The sequence below is a fragment of the Vanacampus margaritifer genome, chromosome 15, assembly GCF_051991255.1.
Source record: "Vanacampus margaritifer isolate UIUO_Vmar chromosome 15, RoL_Vmar_1.0, whole genome shotgun sequence".
Classification (NCBI taxonomy): domain Eukaryota; kingdom Metazoa; phylum Chordata; class Actinopteri; order Syngnathiformes; family Syngnathidae; genus Vanacampus; species Vanacampus margaritifer.
Genome location: NC_135446.1, coordinates 14,191,749 through 14,209,092, shown reverse-complemented (window position 1 = coordinate 14,209,092; position 17,344 = coordinate 14,191,749). Strand labels below are relative to the sequence as shown.

Genomic DNA, 17,344 nt, shown 5'->3' with positions numbered 1-17,344 from the left:
ATACTACAACACAGTGGTTGAAAAACCTTTTTGGGTCCAAGAAGAAATTTTCCAAGAAAATCACCGCTAATGCTAACATGTGCTTTGTTCAACATGAAGGATGACTGATATGTTCTTACCCACAAAGTAAAACAACATTTAATATTAAAACTAGCACATAGTAAACACTTCTTAATAACCTGCATACAGTAAAAAGGAAACATTAGATGAGCTTTAAAAATTTTGAAGCTACTATCTTAGCTTGGACCCATGTAAATAATTAATTTAGTGCAACCTAAAAAAATTGCTACTTGGTCCAGTTGTAGAAAACTAATTGGTTAAAGTGGCCAATAATTAAAGAATTGCCTTTGTTTCTTAACATAAACCTTTTTTACTTCATGTAAATTAATATAGTTTTTTAATGTTGACACAAATTCACAATCAAAAATTTTAAGCTGTCTCAAATATTTAACAGTCAAAATTTCAACATTAATAGGAAAGTTTAAATAAGAGATTTAATAATTTTCACTTCTATTGAAAAAACAAACAAATGAATTACCGCTTTGTAATATTTTTTTCGGTTAAATTAATATACAAAAAAAACTCAATCAAAATGAAACCATTAATGCATGAAAACTCTTTAACAAAAAGTGGATCAAAGCTTCCATATCTGACCAGCTCAGTGGATTAGTGGTAGAGTGTCCGACCTGAGACTGGGAGGTCGTGGGTCTAATATCCAGCCGGGTCATACCAAAAACTATAAAAATGAGACTCATTTGCCTCCCTGCTTGGAATTAAGGGTTTAGATCACCAAATGATCTCCGAGGCCAAGCCCCTGCAGCTGCTCAAAAGTGGATGGGTCAAATGATAACAACAATAATAATAATAATAATAATGGATTTAATTCATAATGCACTTTACATACATCAGCATCTTAAAGTGCTACAAAGTAAAAGAAAAGTAGTAGAGTAAAGGTCACAACAAAAAATAAAACAGTGAAAAGATTAAAAAGGCATGAAGTTCACCCCACTTAGATGGGCGTTACAGTTAGTGGTACTTTAACCTTTATATCTAGCATTGAATCGAAACATAAATGTTTAATATATTACATAATCTAATATTAAACCAACCAAAAAACACACCAAAACATTGTAAGCATTAGTATGCTATCTGTTAGAGTGGGTTGTGTTGCAGAATGGGCTGAGAATAGAGGCTGTCATTTATATGGGATCCTCCTGGTAGTCAACTTTTTTTTATGTAGCTGACCTCCAAAATGGGAGCGGTACAGGAGTGGAAGTCATTCTGAACGGGAGCAGGAGAGGAGTGAGAGTTGTACAGGACAGAATTTTTTGCTTTTTTACCATGGTCCTGGCCTGGGACAGGATTTTTCTGTGGGGGTGCTTCTATCTTAGAGGGGGGTGGGTAAATGTGGGCTCGCTTTCCACACTGATCGACACAGAATCCCCAAAGCCGTCAAATCTATGATCACTGCCGAAACCGAAAGCCGGATAAAGTGGCTTCGTAAAGGTGCTGTAGTAGCTGTGTATGAGTATCATCCCCTCCGGAGTCACTTTGTAGAAGGACAACTTGCCCCGGGGATGGTCCAGGAATACGCCTACCCTTCTAGATGCCGGAGAGGGGTGGACATCGAGACAGCTCGTTCTGCTCGGGTTGTGCACCGAGTAAGTGCCATCTTTATTGCACAGCAGCACAGAAGAGGCTTCCGTGAGTCCGAGACACGCGGCGTAAGCATCCCCGATTCGCCGGATGCTGCCGTACGTCACGGCAATATAGACCTTCCCCTCCAAGTCCACCTCCCAGTAGCAGCGTCCACTCAGTTCGTTGTTGCAAAGAACCTGACGCCAGCGAGTGAACCTCTGCGGGTTTAGGGGGTACTGCTGCTCCTCCCGCACCACCGTCACCGTCTTGCAGTGGTCTGATAATTGGAGGCAGTTGTGAGCTGTGTTGGGGTCCAATGTGGGGCTACAGAAATCTGAAAGAGACAAGAAGGCATCTTTACATCTTTAAAGTCTTTAGTCATTAACAATTAAAACAACTCACATTTCTTTAGGCCAGGAATCAAACGTTCTATGCCGCTGCAGTCCAGACTGAAGAAAGACGCCAAGTGTCATAATTCAACATGAACAAGCACTTTGAAAGATCAACACTGTTTAGATCCTACTTGAGAGTCTTCAGGCTGGTGCTAGGATCCATTTGGACCTCCGTTAAAACCCTCTCTCCCTCCTCTCCCGGGTTATTGTAGCTCAGGTCCAGCACTTGAAGGTGGGAGGGGTTCAACTTGAGAGCCTCGGCCAATGAAACGGATCCTGGAGTTGTGATCATGCAGCCCGACAGCCTGAAACAAAGGAAAATACCGCCTGAAGTCAGGACAGGAACATGATAAAAACTGGAGGTTCCATGGAAGCTTTTTGTGATTCTTCTGCTTGGCTATTAAGCGCAGTGATTCCATTGAATGTTCAACAGGAACCACTCAAGATCTATAAGAAGGAGATCCTTACGTGAGGACTTGTAAGATGCAGTGTGGCTTTGCCAGTCCGGCCGAGAGGATCCCGACTCCATCGTCGTACAGGTCGTTGTCACTGAGATCCAGATCCCTCAGGTTGGATGGTGAGCTGAGAACGGAGGCCAGCATCTCGCAGCTTGTCGTGTTCAGGTGGCAGTTACTTAACCTGGAGAATACAAGCAAGAAGCTTGAATCGCCGCAAGCTAAACATGATGCCTGCTGACTTTAGGGCACGTACAATGATTTTTGAGAAGCCTTGATCACTGGTAGCAGCATCGCAAACCCTTCCCCCGAGGCAGAGTACCGCTGAAGGTCAAAGCAATTCATTGCTTCGTCAGATGTCAGTAAGAAGAAGACCAGTTCCGACCATATGGCCAGAGGGAGACTTCCGCTGAAATACCGTCCTGAATTTAAGTATCTTTGGATCTGCTCCAGCAGGGAGTCATCTTTCATCTCCTTTAGACAGTAGAAAGTGTTGATGTTCTTCTCTGGAGAGTTCTGCTCCATCCTTTTCTCAATCAATAGGACTGTTTCTGAGTTGCTACGTCCTGAGTCCTTAGGAGCCTTCAGCAGTTCACCAAGGAGGTCCTGGTTGGACTGCAAAGAAAGGCCCAAGAGGAAGCGGAGAAACAAGTCCAGGTTTCCGTCGCTCTTGGAGGCTTTTTGGATAGCAGTCTCATGGACCTGAATGATGAGCTTCTTCTTCGTCATGAAAAGACTTTTCAGTGACCGCTCCGAATCGGCTAGGACGTTCTTTTTGTCATGGAAGAAGCTCATCATCACGTACAGAGCAGCCAGATACTCCTGGATGGTCAGGTGGATGAACTGAAACATCTTGCACTTTCGGTTTTTCTTTAGTGGTTGTACCTCCTTAAACACCTCAGTAAACGGCTGGTCCCGTCTTGACTTGCGTTGACTCGTTTGCACCTTTCCCACCCTTCTCGTCTTCCTTCCTCCTTTCATCACGCCGCCGTTCATTCATCCGCTCTCATCCAGGCTTACTCAGGACGTCACTTCCTGTTACGCACCCTCCTTCGCGGCCATGAGACAGACAATGCCTGTGTTCAAATTCATCGATGTTCTGTTTTCTATCTTGTGACTACTTGGGGGCAGCAGAGGGAGGGACAGTAAAGGAAGAAGAAAAAGAGGAGGGGCACGGCTGAGGATTGGTGGAAGCGAAAGGGGAGGGGCTTTTGGGATAACTGAAGGATATTAGTGTTTTGCACGTGGGAGGAGCGTTACACATGGGGAAGGAAAATGGCGGCGTTTGGCCGCCGCTCTTTGTGTTTTCATAAGCTTATGAAAATAAATCCTTCGAAGAAAAACCTGATTTCACCGATCTCATTGTCTGATTCTGAGAATCAACATTATGAACACGCGGAAAACAAAGAACGTTTTCCAACAGTGTACGTGGTTGTGTGTGTTTGTGTGTGTGAGAGATAAATGAGCTCTGCAATTGACTGCGATGGGAAGAGTCGGTGTGAGGAGCTGATTGGCTGATTGATGGCGCTGAAGCTGCAGTGTTGCATCGTTGGCTTTCGCTCGTCAGTCTTCTTAATTGGACCTCCTGCCAGGGGCCAATGGCGCGGCCCAGATAACACGGTGGGCAGCGCTAACGGGTGTTTAATGTGCTGACAAACCGCTAATGGCACAGAAAATGTCACCGCTAATGCTTACATGTGCTTTGTTCAACATGAAGGATGACTGATATGTTCTTAGTTCTTACCCACAAAGTAAAACAACATTTAATATTAAAACTAGCACATAATAAACACTTCTTAATTCCATTGATTGTTCAACAGGAGCCACTCAACATCTATAAGAAGACATCTTTACCTGAGGACTTGTAAGATGCAATGTTTCTTTGCCAGTACGGCCGAGAGGATCCCGACTCCATCGTCGTACAGGTCGTTGTCACTGAGATCCAGATCCCTCAGGTTGGATGGTGAGCTGAGAACGGAGGCCAGCATCTCGCAGCTTTTCTTGTTCAGTTCGCAATTATTTAGCCTGGAGAATACAAACAAGAAGCTTGAATCACCGCAAGCTAAACATGATGCCTGCTGACTTTAGGGCACGTACAATGATTTTTGAGAAGCCTTGATCACTGGTAGCAGCATCGCAAACCCTTCCCCCGAGCCACAGCACCGCTGAAGGTCAAAGCAATTCATTGCTTCGTCAGATGTCAGTAAGAAGAAGACCAGGGCCGACCACATGGCCGGGGAGAGACTTTCCATGAAAAACGGTCCTGAATTTAAGTATATTTGGATCGTCTCCAGCAGGGAGTCATCTTTCATCTCCTTTAGACAGTAGAACAAGTTGATGTTCTTCTCTGGAGAGTTCTGCTCCATCCTTTTCCTGATCAATAGGACTGTTTCTGAGTTGCTACGTCCTGAGTCCTTAGGAGCCTTCAGCAGTTTACCAAGCAGGTCCTGGTTGGACTGCAAAGAAAGGCCCAAGAGGAAGCGGAGAAACAAGTCCAGGTTTCCGTCGCTCTTGGAGGCTTTGTGGATAGCAGTCTCATGGACCTGAACGATGAGCTTCTTCTTCGTCATGAAAAGACTTTTCAGTGACCGCTCCGAATCGGCTAGGACGTTCTTTTTGTCATGGAAGAGGCTCATCATCACGTACAGAGCAGCAAGATACTCCTGGATGGTCAGGTGGATGAACTGAAACATCTTGCACTGTTGGTTTTTCTTTAGTGGTTGTACCTCCTTAAACACCTCAGTAAACATTCCAGAATGTTTTGCGGCCCCAAAGTAATCAAAGCCACTTTTCTGCAGGTCCGTCTCAGAGAAAATATGACTTTTTTTCAACAGGTGGTCAAACGCAAGCTTTGCGAGTGCTTTGACATACATGATGCTCTCTTTTGTCTCTCTTTCCTTAGACTTATCCAGGTGAAAAAGTAGGAACTCTGTGTACAACTCAGTCAGGGTTTGGGGCAGCTCTCCCTCCTTTCCAGTGTCCAAATGGTCCTGAAGAACTGTGCTGGTGAGCCAGCAGAAGATGGGCAGGTGGCACATGATGAAGATGGTGCGAGATTTCTGGATGTGCTTAATGATGTCTTCCTTATCTGGAAACCTCTTCCTGAAGTAGTCCAGCCTCTGGGAATCACTGAATCCTTGCACCTCTGTTATGCTGTTGATCAGGTCCGGCGGGATGTCGTGAGCCGTCGCAGGCCGTGTGGTTATCCAAACCCGGGCGCAGGGAAGAAGGTTCTTCTTGATGAGGTGTGACAGGAGCACCTCCACAGGGTAGGCTTTGGTCACGTCAAGGTCCACCTTCGTCTTGTTGGTCAGGTCCAGTTTGAGGCTGCACTCGTCCAGTCCGTCCAGCACAAACAAAATCTTGATGCTGCTGCTTTCGTAGTCAAGCTTTCCGGATGCTTGCAGCCTGCCAAAGATATTATCTAACATCTCCACACTCATGGCCTTGTTCTCCGAGATGGAGTGTCGGATGAGCTCTGCCAAGGAAAATGGTTTCCCTTTCTCCAAATTCAACTCGCGGAAGGTGAAGGGAAATATGAAGTCCACGTCTTTGTTGGTTTTTCTGCTGGCCCAATCCAGCACAAACTTGCGCACCAGGAAGGTTTTTCCAATCCCCGCAAAGCCAATGGTGAGCAGCATGCGTATCGGCTGCGGCTTCCCACTTGCGCTTTTAAAGATGTCACACGGTTCGATGGACTTCTTGGTGAAGCCGCACATCTCCATCTGAAGGACTTCATGCTGCTTGTTCGGGATGGCGTCAGAGCCGTGGGTAATGTGGATATCCGTGTAGACGTCCTCCAGACGCAGCTGCCTGCTGAGTTTTGTGTCACCTTCTGGAGCGTTGATGTAGTTACTACGCAGGTTCTCTTGCAGCTTCCCCTTCAATTTGGTGATCTGATCTTTATCGGCGGAGGAAATGCTGCCTGAAGGAACACAATGGTCACACGGTATGGAAAAATGACTGGCTCTAATACAGAGAATACCTGCAATAAATCTTTTAAAAAGAGCTTGCACAGTTTATTATCTTTGCAAAGTTGTAAGATAGCAGATATAGCTTTCTGAAATTTGGCACCAAGGAGGTCCCACCTAAACCCGTCTTTATAGGTCCGTGTGGATACCTTGTCATCCAGGTCATGATAATCCACAAAAGCTTAAAGGGCGCAACTGGACTCGACTTGGTTTTCGAAGACGCTTTACCTTTAATCTAAAGGCTTCTTCATTGTTTCTAAATGTAGGGCTAATTATTTCTGCAAGACTACAAGAATATTCTGATAAGTGGCCATTAACTGGTGAGCCACACATGGCACTATCAGAAACCCTTGTAACCACCAGGAGGCCACATGAGGGTTGGGGAATCCCGCTCCTAAACGCGTCCTCAGCAAATGAAATGTCCTGCTGCCTCCATTCAAAATTTGCAGAGTATAAATCAAGGCATCTTTTTTCAAGATTAAGAAGCAAGATGATGAGCTCTACTCACTTTCTCTATTCAACCCGCAGGCCTCTGTCCTCCTCCCCTCTGCGTTGCTCTTATCACGCTCACGGGCTGCACAAGACAGACATGCTTACAAAAGCTTGGACAAGAACTTTGTTGAAAGCTCTGACTCATGCAAACATGAAGGCACATTCGTATTCCAGGGTAGGAGGAATTCATGGGGGTTATTCCAAAAAGGAGGTTCAACAAATGAAACCTAACCTTGAACTCTTGGGTTCAATGGTGATTGGCTCAGAGTTTCTTTTATACCTTCTGCAACGGATAATTCAGCTTCCCTCATCTCAAGGTTGACTTCCTCCGAGTTTTCACGTAGCCTGCTTTCTGGAATACCCCCACCACCCCCGCCACAAGGACGTTCGGTATGGTCTACCTAACCTTCTATGTCGCTGCGCAGCTTCCCGGCCAAGTTGCACTCCTTAATCTTCTCCAAAATCTTGACGGTCTCCTCCAAAGCGGTCTCGCTGTACCTCTTCACCAGCTCTTCGACGATGTCCACCCTGTCGGCATTTTCATGTATGCTCTTGGGCAGATGCGTGTAAAATTTGAAGTCCTTGAAGCTGTCTTTCCCCAGCTCGTCCAGCGTTTCCCTCAGCAATTCCTTGCTCTCAGCATCCAGAGCCATTTTTCTTTCAAGGAGTCAGTCTGATGATAATTAACGGACTCGCTGTCCAACGTACTTCGACCGTTGATAGGGGATCTCTTTATGACTACGAACTTGAGCTCATAAGGTTATTTGCCTGACATGACACAAATTTCCCAGAAAGCATCATAACGTCGGATAAATGTTCTTCCTTCCTGTAGGTGCTCCATGCTCACTGGTCACTTCTTTAGGTACTGCTGTGGGATCAAAAGACTCGTTTTAATATAGTGAATACCTGAAAGAAGTATTTGATGACAAAATGACTCGCATTTATAATTTTTGCAAAGAAGTCAGATAATCAGTAGGAGTGACAGGCAGTATGTTGATGTTATCCATCACATTGGGCAGTCAAATAGCATTCAAACCAAACCATCCAGTCAGGCAGGTTCCTGGCTCATTATAAGTTCACCTGATTTCCGATAAGATGCCAATAGAGGCTAAAGTCTTACTTTTACGAGCACCCAATTTGCATATTTCTGCACTGTTGACGTCAACAACTACTTCCTGGTCCTTAAGGCTTTAACAATGACTTTATTGCTGGTGAGCACTCTGGCGTAACCATAAGTTAAATCCAACTGTTTGACCAAGCATTTTCCTTCCGTTACATTTCCTAAGTAACTGACCGAGCAACTGACAAACGCACCAACCAACTGACCAATTAAAAGACTAACCAAAAACTTAAAAATAAAATAACCAACCACCCAAACAACCGACTAATTGACCAACTAACAAACCGAAAATGGAAAACAAAATAACCAGCCAATCAAATAATAGACCAACTAAATAACTCAGCGACGAATGAGCAGACCAACTGACCGACCCAAAAACCTAAAATAACCTACTATCCAAGAAGAAGTTGACTTCTACTAATAAACTGGCTGACTGACCGACCAACTAACTTGAAACTAAATGACTGACTAACAAGCAAACTAAGTGAACCATTCAATAACCAATCAACCAGCTAACTGATACCAATGAACTGCTTAACTGACCAACCCAGTAACTAATTGACTGATTGGCCACACAGGAAGTTTTGAACAGGAAGTAGCACACTAGAATTAGCATAAAGGAAGTTTATTTATTTATTTTATTATTTTTATTTTTTGCTCTCTTTATTAATTCACATTTTAACATCCAATTCAAACTGAGCACATAAACGGTGCTGTCAAACAGGACACAAGAAAAAGAACACTCAAAACAAAAAAACAAAAGGTCTAATCGGACAGTAAAGCAAGCATAAAGGAAGTAGCACAGACAGTTGTGACCACACATTTTAACACGTCATAATTTTTTTTTTTTTTAAAGTACACAGGAAGTGGTATGCAGTTACACACAAGAATGATCACACAGGAAGTACCTGAATTAGCACACAGAAAATTACGAACAGAAAGTAGTACACAAAAAGTAGCAAACCAGAGATAGGCCACATTAAGTAGCACAAAAAAAAGTGGTGGACTCAACATAACACACAGGAAGTAATGCATCAGAGGTCACACAGGAAGTACAGCATAGAGGAAGTTTTTTGTTTTGTTTTTTAGATATTTTTTTAACAGTTTATTTTTGAAAAACTAGTGGTAATCTTTAAAAAAAAAAAAATATTATTTTTGGGGTGCTTTCGTTATTAATTCACACTTCAAAATCCAATTCAAACTCAGCACATAAACGGTGCTGTCAAACAAGAAAACACTCAAAACAAAACAAAACAAAAAAAGGTCTAATCGGACAGTAAACTTTTTAAGTTATTAAATACTGACAAGGCTTGCTTCGTCTTCACCCTCCGCAATGTCCTTCCAAACTCTTCAATTTCCTTACAATACATCAAAAACAAAGGTCGACATTTAATAAATCTACATTTGGAAAAAAATTGTTTTGCCATTATTATCAAAGTATTACACACAGGAAGTTATGCATCAGAAGTCACACAGGAAGTTTTGAACAGGAAGTAGCACACTAGAAGTAGTGAACATGAAGTGTTTTTATCTGTTTTGTTTTTTTGATTAATGAAATAACAAAATTTAACAAACATTAAACACAAATAGAAAATAAATATCAAAGTGCACGCAGGAAGTAGCGCACAGAACACAACACACAGACACAAAATAGGATGCAGGAAGTAACACGCCAGAGTTAGGACACGATAAGTAGCACACATAAAGTGTTGGACACAACATAACACAGAAACTTTGAGCCAATACTTGCCTTGTGTAGTGATGTGCCCTACTGTGCCGAGGCGCCGATGCGTGTGCCGAGTAAACCGGAAAAAAAATCTGCAAATCCCGCATCCAGGCATGTGTCGATTACGCTTGTGGCCACGCCCAAAGCCTTGGAACGCGCGTTGTTGCTACGTGCAGACACGCCAGACGGGATTCCTACGTCATCGCCAACACATAGTTTCGTGGGTGATTCGAAATAAAATGGCGCACCGAGACGACAATGAGCTCACAGGTGACACTGACACAACTCGCATCTTCAAACCTCAATTCAATCGGATTCGTTTTGCAATGGACGCACCGTCCAGTCCACAACGAAAAAGAAGAGAACATCCCCTGTCTGGGATCATTTTGAGCAGATCTCTCCTAAAAAGGTACAAATTATAATAAGCAGTGTGAATATATATTGTAAATTATTGTGACAACACAGTGTATCCCTCGTTTTAATGTCTTTCTTCTACTTGCTGATATTTCAAAAGGTGAAGTGTAAACTTTGTTCTTTGAACTTGGGTACCAAGAGGACACTCTTTAGCCCCAATAAAGCACAAGAGGCTGAGAGGAGGCTCACAGCTGAATGTGCAACAGTGATCCGGCACAGGGCATCTTCCTCCTCCTCCTCCTCCTCCTCCTCCAACCCATCATCTTTATCAACACAACCGGACACATCAGAAGCTTCCCAGCCTGTGGAGCAAGGTAATATTCGATACATTCTTTTTTTTCTTTCCTTCTTCTTCTTCGATACATTCTAATGGTGTTAATTAAGCAATAGGAAATGAGCGGCAGTGCATTATTGTGGGATAAGGCATTCTTTTGCTCCCATCTCTACGATGGGCAGCCAGAACTGCCTGTTGGCTGTTAGTCTGTTTGTTGTGTCTTAGGTGACAAACTGTGGCGGCGATTGGACCACACAGTCATGCAAAGTACCCAGAGTGAGACCGCAGATGCGACTGTGGAAGTCCACACTTACCTGGGGGAACCCAACATAAGCAGGGAGCTGCACAAACATGTTTACCCAAACCGCTACAAACTAGCAATAACCTTTCTCTCTACCCCGGCCTCATCCGTCCCTTGCGAAAGACTATTTTCAAAAGCAGGAGAAATCCTATCTAAAAAAAGAAACCGTTTAAAGCCAAAAACTTTGGAAATGCTAGTTTTCCTCAATAAAAATGAATGGAAGGTGTGTCTTGTTCCTTGTTTATATGTCAATGTCTAAAATAAAGCAATCATTCTTTCAAGTACCACACGCACATTCATTCACATCACAACTCCCTGCCCTTTTGACCACATCAAATCCATGGTATCATTTTAATCACTCTGTCTGTCATGACATTTATTTTCCACATGAAGGCGCAATAGAACAAATGAAGCCTCATGATGCTTCGGCCCAGGAGCGAACCAGTTGGATGGAAGGCCTCATTGCTTCATGATGCTTCAGTTTACCATCACTAGTTCTAATAGCACAGTGCTGTGCGCCAGTGTGCGGTGAGTGAGGCAAGGGCCCCCTCTGCTGCCCCAGGTGTTGATTACAGTACCCAAATCCATCCCACACTGATGACTTCACTTCACACGGTATTGTGAAACATGTCAGTGTGGGTTGTGTTGCAGAATGGGCTGAGAATAGAGGCTGACATTTATATGGGATCCTCCTGGTAGTCAACTTTTTTTTTTATGTAGCTGACCTCCAAAATGGGAGCGGTACAGGAGTGGAAGTCATTCTGAACGGAAGCAGGAGAGGAGTGAGAGTTGTACAGGACAAAATTTTTTGCTTTTTTACCATGGTCCTGGCCTGGGACAGGATTTTTCTGTGGGGGTGCTTCTATCTTAGAAGCGGGTATATATGGACTCGCTTGCCACACTGATCGACACAGAATCCCCAAAGCCGTCAAAGCCATTATCAAAGCCGAAACCGAAAGCCGGATAAAGTGGCTGCGTAAAGGTGCTGTAGTAGTTGTGTAGGAGTATCATCCCCTCCGAAGTTACTTTGTAGAAGGACAACTTGCCCCGGGGATGGTCCAGGAATACGCCTACCCTTCTAGATGCCCGAGAGGAGCGGACTTCGAGATTGGTCGTTCTGTCCTGGTGGCGCGCCGAGTAAGTGCCATCTTCATTGCACAGCAGCACCCAAGAGGCTTCTGTGGCTCCGAGACACACGTCGTCACCTTCCCCGATCCGCCGGATGCTGTCGCACGTCACGGCAATATAGACCTTCCCCTCCAAGTCCACCTCCCAGTAGCAGCGTCCACTCAGTCCGTTGTTGCAAAGAACCTGACGCCAGCAAGTGAACCTCTGCGGGCTTAGGAGGTACTGCTGCTCCTCCAGCACCACTGTCACCGTCTTGCAGTGGTCTGATAATTGGAGGCAGTTGTGAGCTGTGTTGGGGTCCAATGTGGGGCTACAGAAATCTGAAAGAGACAAGAAGGCATCTTTACATCTTTAAAGTCTTTAGTCATTAACAATTAAAACAACTCACATTTCTTTAGGCCAGGAATCAAACGTTCTATGCCGCTGCAGTCCAGACTGAAGAAAGACGCCAAGTGTCATAATTCAACATGAACAAGCACTTTGAAAGATCAACACTGTTTAGATCCTACTTGAGAGTTTTCAGGCTGGTGCTAGGATCCATTTGGACCTCCGTTAAGACCCTCTTTCCCTCCTCTCCCGGGTTATTGTAGCTCAGGTCCAGCACTTGAAGGTGGGAGGGGTTCAACTTGAGAGCCTTGGCCAATGAAACGCATCCTGGAGTTGTGATCATGCAGCCCGACAGCCTGCAACAAAGGAAAATACCGCCTGAAGTCAGGACAGGAACATGATAAAAATTGGAGGTTCCATGTGTTGAGGGTCTTTTGCCCAGATTTAGTTATAACTGTTTTAGTTTAGTCATAACTGTTTTAATTTCCTCAGTAGAGCTTGGTGAGTGTATTGAATGAGGTCTGGGGAGGGGGCCTCGTCTGTTTCCACATCAATGGGCCAGTGTCTGGGGTTGAAGTCAAGGTGTATTGGATGACATGCTGTAAAAGTGTAAAAAGTCTTATCTACTTCCGGCTGTCGTCATGTGTATTGAACTCCGGGCTGGGGGCTGTTTCCTGGGGGGTTTTCAAGATAGTATAAGAATTCTGTGAGTCCGCTGTAACAACACACTTGCGAGAGGACTGCAGCCATTTGTCTGTAAACTTGCTTGTGTCCGGAATATTCTGGAAAATAAATCCTTCGAAGGACCTGTTCACCGATCTCCAGTCTGTATTCAGAAAATCAACATTCTCTCTACCCGAACAACGAGCACGCAGAAGACTGTCATGTTTAGTTTCTGTTTTCCTTGTGTGTCTTCCTTGTCTTGTTAATTGTGATCCTGCCCTTCCTCGTGTTATCTCTGTCATGTTTAGTTTCTGTCTTCCTTGTCTTGTTAATTGTGATCCTGCCCTTCCTCGTGTTATCCAATCAGTGCCCTCAGCCACATGTGTCTTGCCCAGGTGTGTCTTGTTGTGTCATTAGTGTTTGTGTATTTAGTCTGCTGTCTCCCCTCTGTCTGTGTGGGTTCATTGTTTGTTTTTCCCCATGTCATGCTGCTCGTTTTTCCTTGTTGGTCCCGCCCATGTTTTGGTTCATGTTTTGTTTTATGATTGGTTTTATTTTGTACTTTGAAGATCTTTTTTTTGTCATAGAAATTAAATTATTTTTTGAGTGAACCACTGCCTCCTCGCCTCGTCTTCCCGCATTTGGCTATGACAAAGATAGTCTTCCAACACATGGAAGTAGAGATGGGACGTTTGGCACTGAGACTCCGGAGCATGTGTCAGCCAAGTGAGACAGACTGCTCGAAACAATGTATCAAAAGCCCTGATCAAACCTCCGTGATCACGTGCTGATGACGTATGCGGCTTTATGCGTGCTAATGAGATACCGGAAATTACGTAACTGATTCAAACCTTTTGCCGTGGTGTCAGGCGCACAATTCCCTCATGTAGATATTTGCTTCACTATATGTTCACCTGGACAAGTTAGTCATTCGGTATGTTTCCAACAAAAGTACTCCCACGATGATGCATTTAAAGTTTCCAATTATGCATTATTTTTAAATCGTGTGTACACACTTGTGTCATATCCAAATCATGTTTATAAAAATCGAATGAGTAACAGGACATCACATTGAACCATAGTACTGGTACAGTGTCAAAATATTGCAACACTTCTATGTGTACCTGATGATCATTAGACAGACACAAATGTAAGACTGTATGTACTGGTGTTATGTTGGAATATAAATCAATCAGGCGAATCACTTTGAAGATTATAGCTGCTATGACTCCAGCTGACCACCAGATGTCACCGGTACGATCTATCTCATGGGGCTTTGAAACTTTGACTCTTTTTCCAAATCAATCAGCTGAAAGCCTCAAAAGCTTCACAAGGCTTCATTGTCCCATCTCTACATGGAAGTCTTTTGTGATTCTTCTGCTAGGCTATTAAGCGCAGTTATTCCATTGAATGTTCAACAGGAACCACTCAAGATCGAAAAGAAGACATCCTTACCTGAGGACTTGTAAGATGCAGTGTGGCTTTGCCAGTCCGGCCGAGAGGATCTCGACTCCATCATCGTACAGGTCGTTGCCACTGAGATCCAGATCCCTCAGGTTGGATGGTGAGCTGAGAACGGAGGCCAGCATCTCATAGCTTTTCTTGTTCAGTTTGCAGTCATTTAGCCTGGAGAATGCAAGCAAGAAGCTTGAATCACCGCAAGCTAAACATGATGCCTGCTGACTTTAGGGCACGTACAATGATTTTTGAGAAGCCTTGATCACTGGTAGCAGCATCAGGAACCCTACCACCGAGGCAGAGTACCGCTGAAGGTCAAAGCAATTCATTGCTTCGTCAGATGTCAGTAAGAAGAAGACCAGGGCCGACCACATGGCCAGAGGGGGACGTTCCGTGAAAAACTGTCCTGAATTTAAGTATCTTTGGATCTGCTCTAGCAGGGAGTCATCTTTCATCTCGTTTAGACAGTAGAACAAGTTGATGTTCTTCTCTGGAGAGTTCTGCTCTATCCTATTCATGATCAATAGGACTGTTTCTGAGTTGCTACGTCCTGAGTCCTTAGGAGCCTTCAGCAGTTCACCAAGGAGGTCCTGGTTGGTCTGCAAAGAAAGGCCCAAGAGGAAGCGGAGAAACAAGTCCAGGTTTCCGTCGCTCTTGGAGGCTTTGTGGATAGCAGTCTCATGGACCTGCGTGATTGGCTTCTTCTTACAAAGCATGAGAAGACTTTCCAGTGACAGCTCCGAATCGGCTAGGACGTTCTTTTTGTCATGGAAGAGGCTCATCATCACGTACAGAGCAGCCAGATACTCCTGGATGGTCAGGTGGATGAACTGAAACATCTTGCACTGTTGCTTTTTCTTTAGTGGTTGTATCTCCTTAAACACCTCAGTAAACATTCCAAAATGTTTTGCGGCCCCAAAGTAATCAAAGCCACTTTTCTGCAGGTCCTTCTCAGAGAAAATATGACTTTTTTTCATCAGGTGGTCAAACGCAAGCTTTGCGAGTGCTTTGACATACTTGATGCTCTTTTTTGTCTGTCTTTCTTTAGACTTATCCAGGTGATGAAGTAGGAACGCTGTGTACAACTCAGTCAGGGTTTGGGGCAGCTCTCTCTCCTTTCCAGTGTTCGAATAATACTGAAGAACTGTGCTGGTGAGCCAGCAGAAGATGGGCAGGTGGCACATGATGAAAATGGTGCGAGATTTCTGGATGTGCTTAATGATGTCCTCATCTTTGAACCTCTTCCTGAAGTAGTCCAGCCTCTGGGAATCACTGAATCCTTGCACCTCTGTTATGCTGTTGATCAGGTACGGCGGGATGTCGTGAGCCGTCGCAGGCCGTGTGGTTATCCAAACCCGGGCGCAGGGAAGAAGGTTCTTCTTGATGAGGTGTGACAGGAGCACCTCCACAGGGTAGGCTTTGGTCACGTCAAGGTCCACCTTCGTCTTGTTGGTCAGGTCCAGTTTGAGGCGGCACTCGTCCAGTCCGTCCAGCACAAACAAAATCTTGATGCTGCTGCTTTCGTAGTCAAGCTTCCCGGATTCTTGCAGCTTGACAAAGATATTATCTAACATCTCCTCACTCATGGGCTTGGTCTCCGAGATGGAGTGTCGGATGAGCTCTGCCAAGGAATATTTTTTCCCTTTCTCCAAATTCAACTCGCGGAAGGTGAAGGGAAATATGAAGTCCACGTCTTTGTTGGTTTTTCTGCTGGCCCAATCCAGCACAAACTTGCGCACCAGAAAGGTTTTTCCGATCCCCGCAAAGCCAATGGTGAGCAGCATGCGTATCGGCTGCGGCTTCCCACTTGCGCTTTTAAAGATGTCACACGGTTCGATGGACGTCTTGGTGAAGCCGCACATCTCCATCTGAAGGACTTCATGCTGCTTGTTCGGGATGACGTCAGAGCCGTGGGTAATGTGGATATCCGTGTAGACGTCCTCCAGACACGGCTGCTTGCTGAGCTCTGTGTCACCCTCTGGAGCGTTGAAATAGTTAAAACGCAGGTTCTCTTGCAGCTCCCACTTCAATTTGGTGATCTGAACGTTATCGGCAGAGAAGATGCTACCTGAAGGAACACAATGGTCACACGGTATGGAAAAATGACTGGCTCTAATACAGAGAATACCTGAAATAAATCTTTTAAAAAGAGCTTGCACAATTTATTATCTTTGCAAAGTTGTAAGATAGCAGATATAGCTTTCTGAAATCTGGCACCAAGGAGGTCCCACCTAAACCCGTCTTTATAGGTCCGTGTGGATACCTTGTCATCCAGGTCATGATAATCCACAAAAGTTTAAAGGGCGCAACTGGACTCGACTTGGTTGTTGAAGACGCTTTAACTTTAATCTAAAGGCTTCTTCATTGTTTATAAATGTAGGGCTAATTATTTTTGCAAGACTACAATAATATTCTGATAAGTGGCCATTAACTGGTGAGCCACACATGGCACTATCAGAAACCCTTGTAACCGCCACCAGGGGGCCACATGAGGGTTGGGGAATCCCGCTCCTAAACGTGTCCTCAGCAAATGAAATGTCCTGCTGCCTCCATTCAAAAATTGCAGAGTATAAATCAAGGCATCTTTTTTCAAGATTAAGAAGCAAGATGATGAGCTCTACTCACTTTCTCTATTCAACCCGCAGGCCTCTCTCCTCCTCCCCTCTGCGTTGCTCTTATCACGCTCACGGGCTGCACAAGACAGACATGCTTACAAAAGCTTGGACAAGAACTTTGTTGAAAACTCTGACTCATGCAAGCATGAAGGCACACTCGTATTCCACGGCAGGATGAATTCATGGGGGCTATTCCAAAAAGGAGGTTCAACAAATGAAACCTAACCTTGAACTCTTGGGTTCAATGGTGATTGGCTCAGAGTTTCTTTTACACGTTCTGCAACGGATAATTCAGCTTTCCTCATCTCAAGGTTGACTTCCTCCGAGTTTTCACGTAGCCTGCTTTCTGGAATACCCCCACCACCCCCGC

At 44.6% G+C, this 17,344-nt stretch overlaps 1 protein-coding gene and 1 long non-coding RNA gene across 2 annotated transcripts; one reads left to right on the top strand and one right to left on the bottom strand.

The window, feature by feature from the left end:
- Positions 1-859: 859 nt before the first annotated feature.
- Positions 860-16,242, bottom strand: LOC144034841 (uncharacterized). The gene is made up of 15 exons (XM_077543925.1): positions 14,600-16,242; positions 14,357-14,527; positions 12,421-12,594; positions 12,300-12,346; positions 11,659-12,231; positions 10,398-10,471; positions 7,355-7,613; positions 6,965-7,030; positions 4,583-6,410; positions 4,340-4,510; positions 2,742-3,479; positions 2,499-2,669; positions 2,162-2,335; positions 2,041-2,087; positions 860-1,972 (listed from the first exon to the last, which is right to left on the bottom strand). The coding sequence occupies exons 1-15, from the start codon at positions 16,225-16,227 to the stop codon at positions 1,383-1,385; spliced, it is 6,711 nt and encodes a 2,236-aa protein (XP_077400051.1). The 5' UTR covers positions 16,228-16,242; the 3' UTR covers positions 860-1,382.
- LOC144034544 (uncharacterized) lies at positions 7,953-10,939 on the top strand. Its single transcript, XR_013288243.1, has 3 exons — positions 7,953-10,203; positions 10,309-10,522; positions 10,708-10,939. It is a non-coding gene; the product is annotated as an uncharacterized LOC144034544 (long non-coding RNA).
- Positions 16,243-17,344: the final 1,102 nt, after the last annotated feature.

Coding starts and splice junctions, on each gene's coding strand:
- LOC144034841 (XM_077543925.1), bottom strand. CDS start 16,227: ATGGAGATGTGCGGCTTCACCAAGACGTCCATCGAACCGTGTGACATC. Junction 4,511..4,582: donor AAGGCTTCTCAAAAATCATT/GTACGTGCCCTA, acceptor TGTATTCTCCAG/GCTAAATAATTGCGAACTGA. Junction 2,670..2,741: donor AAGGCTTCTCAAAAATCATT/GTACGTGCCCTA, acceptor TGTATTCTCCAG/GTTAAGTAACTGCCACCTGA.